Source organism: Pseudoliparis swirei, chromosome 5, assembly GCF_029220125.1.
Source record: "Pseudoliparis swirei isolate HS2019 ecotype Mariana Trench chromosome 5, NWPU_hadal_v1, whole genome shotgun sequence".
Taxonomy (NCBI): domain Eukaryota; kingdom Metazoa; phylum Chordata; class Actinopteri; order Perciformes; family Liparidae; genus Pseudoliparis; species Pseudoliparis swirei.
Window position 1 is genome coordinate 9,597,862 of NC_079392.1, and position 10,135 is coordinate 9,607,996.

Genomic DNA, 10,135 nt, shown 5'->3' on the forward strand with positions numbered 1-10,135 from the left:
AGTTAGGGCTGAATCAGGTTTGCCCTGGTCCAGCCCCTTGATATGCTGCTATAGGCTTATAGCTGCCGGGGGGCGTTTTAGGATGCACTGAGTACCTATCTCCTCTTTTTCTCTCCTTAAGGATGAATTTTCATCTCTCAATCACACGTTACTAACTCTGCTTTCTCCCCGGAAGTCCTTTTGACTTTACGTCTCATGGGGTCATCGGACCCTATGAGACGGCATAGATCCTATCTGCCTGATGGATCGTCTGGGTCGTGGAATTCCTGCTCATGACTACGCCACTGTCCTGTTGAGACTCCGCCCTCCTCCTCCCCACCGCCATCTGCCTGATGGATCGTGGAGGTCTCCATCGTGGAATATGCCTACTATGAACTATTCATACACTCTGTCATATTCATTGAATGTATTTTAACTCTAAATCTGTCCTTCTGTACACATTACATCTATTGCATCTGTCCATCCTAGGAGAGGGATCCTCCTCTGTTGCTCTCCTCCAGGTTTCTTCCCTTTTTTTCCCCCTGAAGGGTTATTTGGGAGTTTTTCCTGGTCCGATGTGAGGTTTTGGGGCAGGGATGTCTATGTGTACAGATTGTAAAGCACTCCGAGACAAATTTGTAATTTGTGAAATTGGGCTATACAAATAAACTGAATTGAATTGAATTACATTGTGTCCTTAAGATGCACCATTTCGTTTTTAATTGACTGTAAAAGGGAATATTTCTAACTAGTTGTGTTCGTGCATACTGTGATATTCTTTACTATCTGAGGTTCAAACTGCACCGTCTTTTCATTAAATCAATTTGAGAAGTTGAACATTTCATTCAGGGGTGATCATGTTCATAGCAGCTCACAATTATTTAAAGGACCAGAGTTATGTCCTTCTCAACTGTGACAAAAAACCTTTGAACAAAGTTAATGTAATAACATGCGTTTGATCTATGATACAATAATGTGGGTTATAATACATACAATTAAATGGAATGGATTAACAGAGACATTGGCTTACATATATTTGTACATTTATTTTAATGCATGTACAGTATTTTTACACTCAAATAAACAATAATCATATGCAAAGACAGTTGTTTAAATGTAAATACCTGCATTTATTTCAGAACCGAACAGAACCGAAAATCATGTTTCACCTTACGATAGTGTTTTGCTTGTTATTGTGCGTACTATATCTAGTTTAGGATGAAGCATTTTTAAGATCTGTATCAACTGGTTGTTGTTTAAAAGAAGTTACACCCACAAATGTCTCAGAAAAGCTGAGGAAAGCCGAGAGCTGAAACACATCCATTTTCTTCAGCTGCATGTGCATTATTAAAAGTATTACATATGGGGTGGGAACTGTGAGAGTGGATAATTGCAGATTCCCCTGTTGTTGGAGCCCTGTGAGGGAGAGAGAGAGAGATACAAAAAAATGGGGTGACAAGAGGGGGGGGGGGTCAGAACTTCTGCATAGAGTGAAGCTGCATGACAATTCCTTTTCCTTTTGAAATAAAAAGAAGATTAAGACAGGCTTATGATTTCTATACTGAAGAAAAAGTTGCATTTATAAGTATAACATTACAAAACAAAGCATGACTCACAGACTCATGAGTGTATTCAGACTTCATGAAAGTGGTTTTCTGGTGGGAGGAATTTGAGCCACTGCAGGGAGCAGAGGAGCAAACATATTAGCAACAAGCTATTATTATATGATATTATGAACATATAATTACTACACTTAAAGCATGACTACAGCCATATCACAGTTGAGACCAGTGTTTCCCTAGTTGTAAATAACTCCCAAGTAACACAAATATGATTGCTGCAAATATTGTGATGCACTTATGAGCTTCAATTGCCTGACCTTTTTTTTTTTTTGCTGAAGGACTATTATGTCTACACATGGAGAAATTAACACTGATAAATAATTGTAAAGTTAACCAGAAAATTAAATCATACCTCATTCCGCCTCCTGTGCAGGCCATTACTCCGCCTGACATACCGCTCGCCATTCCGCCTGACATACCGCTCGTCATTCCACTTGACGAACAGCGCATCATTCCGCTTGACATTCCGCCTCCCATTCTGCTGTTCATCATTCCGCCGGACAGGCCGCTGCTCATCATTCCGCCGGACAGGCCGCTTCTCATCATTCCGCCGGACAGGCCGCTGCTCATCATTCCGCCGCTCATCATTCCGCCGGACATGCCGCTCGACGAAGAGTGCATCACTCTGTTTGACGAACTGCTCATCATTCCACCTGACATTCCACCTCCCATGCCGCTCAACATTCCGACTCCCATACCGCCTCCCATTCTGACTCCCATACCGCTCACCATTCCGCCTGACATTCCGCCTCCCATGCCGCCTCCAGAGGACTGGGAATAGCTGTAGGAGTATCCGCCATCGCATGCATTATTACGGCCTCCTCGCACGACCTCCGTGCGTTCGTAATGGGTGGTCTTCGAGTTGCCGGACCCGCACCCAAAGTTTCTGTTCATATTAATTCTGAGACGGACTCTGTGGAATGTACTGTGCGAAACCCAGCAGCCAGGTAGTCACACTGTCTACTTGGTTCTCTCGGTCAGACTGCAGCTGAGGTACTTTTTGGATGCTGGAGACTTCACCTCTTTGCCACTCCCCAACCTCCTGAGCCAAAAGAACTCCCCGTGCCACTCCCCTTCAGACTCAGCTTGAGGCAGAGAGCGTGTTTGTGCTGGTATATTCCAAAACGAGAGTGCGTCTGGCGTCGGCTTTCAACCGTTGCATAACATTGACAAACGGGCAAAACTGTACACGGTAAAGTGCTAAAATGTCATGTGACACAACAGTGAAGCTTTAATTTGAGAAAACAACAAAGGTGCATCACTCACCTCCTTCCCCCGAGGTCTTTTCAAACTTTCATCTTTACTTTGCACGCATGCTTTGTTATTTGTAGGTGTGAAAAACCATCATCACATGAAATGTCCTTGGACAGTTGTCAAGTTTGGACAAAGATCTACAGTCTTCTTTTGTCTTCAGGCACTGTGACCTTCTAAGGCAGTTTGAAAGGAACCGGCTGAGTGTAAAATCTAAGCCAAACAAAACTCAGACATTTGTTGACCGCCATATAGACACCTACACGGACAGCTTTCCTCTTAATTCTCCACTCTCCATCTTAATTAACGTTTAGAAAGCTACTGCAAACAGCAAAACAAATTTTGGGGGAGAGCAGCACTTTCTTAAATATCTATCTCAATGTTCTCAACAAGTATTGGAAATAGTTCCTATTGTGCCTTCATCCGGTCCAATTGTCAATTTGTCCAACATTTTGTGTAAAGGTGCTAAATCCAAATATAAGAGGATAAGTCGGATTCAGGGATTGCCTCCCACATGGCTTTGATTATTTCAACTGCTTAGCTGGCAGCTGGAAGCTAACAGTGCAGCATGACCACTGCAAACTATGGCAACAGTGCTGACAGAGGTGATAGTGTTAACCTGTGAAGGAACCAGATGGCACAATGAAGCGTGGTTGCTGAAACAGGCCAACTTGCTCGAAACTACCACGGTAGCTCAGGCTACCAAGCTAGAAAGAAGCCATATGCAAAATGCTGCTCTGTGTTGCAAGCCAGCTGGCGTTGACTCTGTGGTCTTCATTATGCTGCAGGTTTCTGGTTGGTCCCTCTGCTCTGTAAATACAATAAATACAATAATACCAACATTAGAATTGTACTCACTGAAGCACAGATTTCTTCCATCAATTTATCAAATCATTTGTGATGGGAAAATTGTATCGGGTAACGATAAAATTCAAGCAAAATCCTGTCGGTTTTTAAATCTGTTCAAGCACATGTCTACTTTCTTTTGGGTAACGAAGTCATCCAATAACCGCACATTAGTGAGCAGAATGCCCGTAGGACAGTTAACCACACAAGCCATATTATTGATACAATATTTGCATGAACACAAAAACCTTTGCCGCACTGTTTCGTTCACTCAGTCGCATCAGCCGAGGTGACACCTAGCAGACAGCTAGCGACTGCACTGCACCCATCTGTCACTTTCATACATTTAAGCCTTGATGAACAAGCGACATATGATTACAACCCCGTCCTGCTAACCGTTTCTTGTATTTATGATGTAAAGTGGGGAACGTTAGCGTGGGGTTCTGGGTGGATTGGCTCACTTGTTGAGCCAGTATTAAGTGGCCATTTGATGAATTGCAGTTTTTGGCAATTCCGCGTTAGCTTCGTCCCTCAGCATCGGAGGTTGCTGCTTTTGGTGTGTAGGTACCATTACAGAGCTGCTCGTTCTTTTTCTTGTAATGAGATCAATAACTCTTTTTATGAGGATTTGTTTTTAGCCTGTGACACGAGAAATTACACAAAATTAACAATAGACAGGAAGAAGAAAATTAAATGGAGAAAAGAGGAGTAGACAGCACAAAGTAAGTTTATAAAGACAAATGTTGTTTTTGCAGATTTGGAGTCAAAACTGGTTATGTACCTTACAAGTATTTCTTAAAAAGGTAACTTGCCTGCAGGTCAGAATTTCCTTCAGACTGCTTCAGTCTTAAAGCAGTCTCAAGTCTTGATTTGTCCACTTGCACAAATGATAATGATAATAACTTGATACTGAAGGGAAAACGAGCATAAACCTAAACATAAATTAAATACGTGTGTTTGTGTGTGAGACTGTGGGGTTGGGTTGTGATTGAGCTCTTGCATGCTCGGTGGGAGTGATTCATGAAGATAATTAACTGCTCGAACATTTTTCTAAAGGTCTCACCTTAGCATCGTGTTACTTCCCGAATGACATTTAAGAACCTGCCTTTGCTTGCACATAAACTTCCACAAATATGCAAATTTTGCCAAAACAACATGCCAGCGCCGTTCCTCTTTATCTTCTGAAGCTTCTCTTTGTTCTTTTTTTAAATCCTTTCTTTCTCCCCGTGGGGAAATTCTTCTCTGCATTGAACCCATCCTTAGTTATTAAGGAGCAGTGGCCTGCAGTGAAGCGCCCAAGGAGCAACTAGGGGTTCAGTGTCTTGCTTAAGGACACTTCGACATGCAACTATGGGGAGAGCGGGGATCAAACCGGGTACCTTGTGGTTACCGGACGACCACTCTCCTCACCAAGCTACAGCCGACCCTTAACCCCCAATCTGCCACTCTGAAAGTGTTGGTGTCGTTTAAAATTATAGTTTGGAACTTTTAATTACGGCAATGCATGTGCATGTTTTAGTTGGTTAACTCAAGGCACAAACTAAATTAAGACAGAGGAAAGAGATTGTTGATGAATGGACTTTAAATGTAGAGAATTTTTCTAGTCTCGCACACTTTAACAGGTTTTCTAAAAATTGCCTGATATTTTGGAGATCTTGTTTGACGGGCTAAAGGAAATATTGTAATGCATGGACCTTTATAATAATAATAATAATAATAATTCAACTTATATATCGCTTTTCTAAATACACAAAGACGCTTAGAACTTAACAATCTCAAATTGTTTTAAATTCAGCACTAACATTAAGAATACACAGGGATATGGTATTACTTTATTCTTCTCCAGGGGGAAATTTAGTGAAGCAGCAGCAAACATGGTTACGTATATACAATACAATAAAAAAAAATAGGAGGGTAGGACATATTTTATTTACATTTCAGAATTTAAATAGTAAAAAGGTTTAATTTTTTTAACTTGTATTCAGTAAATCTAAAGTATAAAGTGAAAACAGTGCAAAGTGTATTGATGTAAATTTAAGAAGGGATCTGGTCAGAGGTGATTTATTATAACGTCTTATTGCAGTTGGCAGCAGTGTTCTCCTATATCTGTCCTTGTGACAGCGGAGCTGAGGCAGTCTGTTGGAGAACGTGAACCGCCGTCAGTAGGTGGTGGATATTAATTAATTAGAACAGTCAGGTAATTTCTGAACTTTACTTTAATGCAGCCTTTAAAACCAGGATAAGACAACACTTGCGGCATATTACAACATCTAAATCTGAGACGATATGCAGTCTCAAATCCTGAGGTATTGTGGTATCACAGTACATCTATATACATACAAATACATCCTGCATGCAGTGAAACAGTCATATTTTCTGAGATGGTATTGTGAAAATCTCATACCGCGACCACCATTAATGTGTACAGGCCAACATTCGCTCACTGGATTCAAATGACCTGGACGGGGGAATGCACGATCATTAAAGTAGTTGTTTTTGGTTCATCTTATTGAAAACAACCGCGTTGTTTGACCGTTCACTCTCTGGATTAAGCATCTGCTCATGCAAACTCAACATTTCTTACGGCTGCTAGTTAAAAAGCATCCAACTCAACTCACAGGACGGATTTTGTTGTGAAGAAGCCGCAGGAAACACAATGATTCAAAACGCATGAGCGAAACAAGAAGCAGCCACAGCTGCAGATGAAACGCTGCAGGCAACAACTTCGAAGTAAGGTTACCAACTATAAAATCAGAACACACTTGCAATCACTACTGACTTGCTGCACTGTAGACGGGTACACCAACTGTTCTTCAGGCATATTTCCAACTAAATAGCTGCTCAAAGAGCGTTTGCTGTTGTATTATACAACATTTGTATCAAGACAAACATATATTGCATGTTATTTGTGCAGAATTACTTCAGTAGGAGTAGACCGTGAAGGTGCTACATAGTGCTAGGGCTACTAGGGCGAGTATAAAACTAGCAATATGGCCTATTACTGCCATTTTTACAAATCACAGAAGACACAATATACTTTAAAAGGTGAAATACGTGTCAAAATAACATATTAAACTTTAGACAATCTTCCGATGGGATCCCACCGGCCATGACACCAAATCAAACAGAGGCGTTAACCACCTACCCGATCGGCACCCAGACCACACCCATCTTTGAACTTTGCCTTCATCTTGATCTACACACCAGTAAACTTTGGCGATTGCATCTTATGCGGTTGCAACGCGATTGCAGTGACAAAACCTGTTCACAGAGAGATAGACAAATACCTCACATGGTTCTCAAAACAACCTTAAAGTGAAAACAATACTTTTTTTAAATGTCTGACAACCTGCCTAAGATGATGCATGAAGGAATAAAATGTAGCCAAACCTGCCACCCTCATGCTATACAAAAAGAAGCCACGTGCTTCACCCCCAGACACCAGTCTGAATGAGTTGGAGACAACCACTGAAACATTTACATTGGTGTTAGAGCGACAAGATGTTTGTGTAACAATGGAAAGAAGTGTACTTCCAACAATGCGATTCAAGAGTTAGTGTGTAGGCCGAGGCTCTGGAAGAAATGACAGGAAAGACGACCGTAGACTCTTAACCAGCATCATAAAGAGCGCTGTGAACGTGTCTGCAAGTCTCTGCAGTATGTGTCAGCTGTGATAGACTAGTGACCTGTCCTGACCGCTCGTCAATTACATGCCACCTCTCTACCAGCTGTTCTGGATCAAGTCCAAAATCATGCATCTCCTTTAATGTGAAAAAGAGCTTTAATGTGGAGAAAAAAAAGCTTTAAATTAGATGTATGATTGTAGAATTGATCCTGAGCTTAATATCTCTGTTTGTTTCATTTTAGTGCTGGATTTAAAACAATTTGATATTGTTAAGGTCCATGCATCACAATATTTCCCTCAGCCCGTCAAACGAGACCTCTAAAATATCAGGCAACTTTTAGAAAACCTGTTAAAGTGTGCAAGAATAGAAAAGTGCTCTACAATTTAAAGTCCGTTCATCAACAATCTCTTTCGTCCATTTTGATTTAGTTTGTGCCTTGAGTTAAGCAACTGAAACATGCAAATGCAAAGTCATAATTCAAAGTTACAAAACTTTCAAAGCGGCAAGCTAAGGATCAAAGAGTAGCTTTAGAAAACAAAGAGGGCCGGTGCTGAAATGTTGTTTGGCAAAATTTGTGTATCTGTGCGAGTTCATGTACAAGCAAAGGTGTGTTCTTAAATGTCACTCGGGAAGTAACACGATGAAAAGGTGGGACCTTGAGAAAAATGTTAGAGCAGTTGGTTACCTTCATGAATCTTTCAGGGTTACAGGGACTGAAACTCAAGAGCATGACTCAGGGGCAGATGGACAAGCGAAACTCTTTTACTAGTTTTAGGCATGGTCAAAACCAGGAGGTCAGTCGAAACAGGCAAACAAATCCGAGAAGGGGCATGAGAGTTAATTAACCAGGCAGACAGCATGAAAACGACCATATATAAAGGGGAATTCGTGACAGAATCACTCCAAGCGAACATGCCAGAGCTCCAACACAACCCAATCCTACAGTCTTACACACAAACACATATATGTAAGTTTAGGTTTATGGTCGCTTTGACAGGGACAACCAGGAGCACGTCAGGCTGCTGGCCCTGATGGCATCTCTGGATGTGTGATTGGGGCCTGTCGATTTCAGTTCAGCATTCAACACCATCATCCCCTCCAAACTGAACACTAAACTCAGTGACCTTGGCATCAATACCTCCTTCTGCAGCTGGATGCAGGCCATAGTATGTTAGGTTAGTTAATCACACCTCACCCTGAATACTGGTGTTCCACAGGGCTGTGTGCTGAGTCCTCTCCTCTACTCCCTAGTCACCTGTCTCCAACTGCACGCCTGTACATAGTTCCAATACCATTATCAAGTTTGCAGATGACAATGGTGGTGGGTCTTATCAACAACGATGAGTCGGCCTGCAGGGAGGGGGTCCAGCATCTGGCGGCGTGGTGAACCAACAACAACCTGGCCCTCAACAACAAAAAGACCAAGGAGCTTATTGTCCTCAGAAAGAGTTGCACACACACATAAACCATCAGAATCAGAAAGAATCAGAATCAGAATCAGAATCAGAATCAGAAACAGGTTTATTGCCAAAGAATGTTTTCACAAACAAACGAGGAACTTTTTTTGGCGGAAGGTGCAAGAATCGCGCACCAAGACACCGAGGCGCCGTCCGCGGCGCCATCTAGGAAAGGGTGGATGAAAGATGACAGCATAACATGAGGGAAGAGAGGCGAGAAAAAGAAAAAGCCACCCCCCGACTATGCCCCTAGAGGGGTACAGTGTGGCAGCAGGAGAAACAAAAAACACCATTGCACATAAGCACATACATCTTAGACATGACTTGCAACGAGTAGGAAGGGGGGGAGGGGAGGTAATCCAAAGACTGGGCGATAGCCCCGTCATTGGGGGCAGAAGGTAACCAGCACCGACAAGCAGCCAGCCCGGTCCTTCGCCGTCACGGCGCCGGACGCAGACCCCGTCCTGTCACCCTGGGGGGGCAAAGCAGGCGAAGGCGTGGGATGGGGGGGGGGGTAGTGAGTGCTTTTTCAGTGTGATGGTTGTGTGTGTAAGTGGCCTGATGTATCGTCCTCCCCCAGTCCACAACAGACAAAGTTCTCAGTCCACAAGATGGTCGTTGCCATGGAGATGGCCTTGAAGGGTCCTGGGGAGAAAACAACCACAGGTGTCTGTGGATAGGGGGAAGGGAATGAGAGAGTCTCGCTTCAGTGATCTTCGGAGGAGTTGTTGTTCCAGTCACGGCCTTGGCCAAGGCCCGTCCTGGTAGAGGGAGCGGAAAGCAGATAAGATTGGGATTGTTTGGTCTTCCAGTAGCTGCAATTCAATTTTGCGCACCCACTATTCCTCCATTTTCCTCCCGTTTGCCAATAGGATTTCAAATCGATCCAATTTCATTTGCAGAGCCATCAGCTTCTCCACGATGTTGTCATTCTGACGGTTTAATGCCAAAGTCTGAGTGCCAACAACTCTGCCCAACGCGTCAATCATGTCGGGCAGCCTTAGGGGGCTTTTAACAGCTGTCACCGTTTCCTTAATTTTCCGATAAGCCAGGGCAGCGCCAAAGCAATGGAGCGGAGCTGGAGCGCGACACCAGCTTTAGGTTTCTGGGTGTCCACATCTCTGAAGACCTTTCTTGGACCCTCAACACCGTAACCCTGGACCAGAAGGCACACCAGCGTCTTTTCATCCTACGGAGACTGAAGAAAATCCACGTTTCCTTTGATTCTGGTGAAAAAGAGCATTCAATGTGCAAAATAACTTTAATGTCAAAAAGAGCTTAGAATTTAAAAAAAGAGCTTTAGTGTGAAAAGGAGCTTTATTGTGAAAAAAGAGCTTTGATATATAACCTTTCA

The 10,135-nt window shown here is 42.8% G+C and overlaps 1 protein-coding gene across 1 annotated transcript; it reads right to left on the reverse strand.

The window, feature by feature from the left end:
* Nucleotides 1-1,010: 1,010 nt before the first annotated feature.
* LOC130194236 (keratin, type I cytoskeletal 9-like) lies at nucleotides 1,011-2,575 on the reverse strand. Its single transcript, XM_056415146.1, has 3 exons — nucleotides 1,954-2,575; nucleotides 1,596-1,656; nucleotides 1,011-1,395 (listed from the first exon to the last, which is right to left on the reverse strand). Exons 1-3 carry the CDS (start codon nucleotides 2,493-2,495, stop codon nucleotides 1,336-1,338), a joined length of 663 nt encoding a protein of 220 aa, XP_056271121.1. The 5' UTR covers nucleotides 2,496-2,575; the 3' UTR covers nucleotides 1,011-1,335.
* Nucleotides 2,576-10,135: the final 7,560 nt, after the last annotated feature.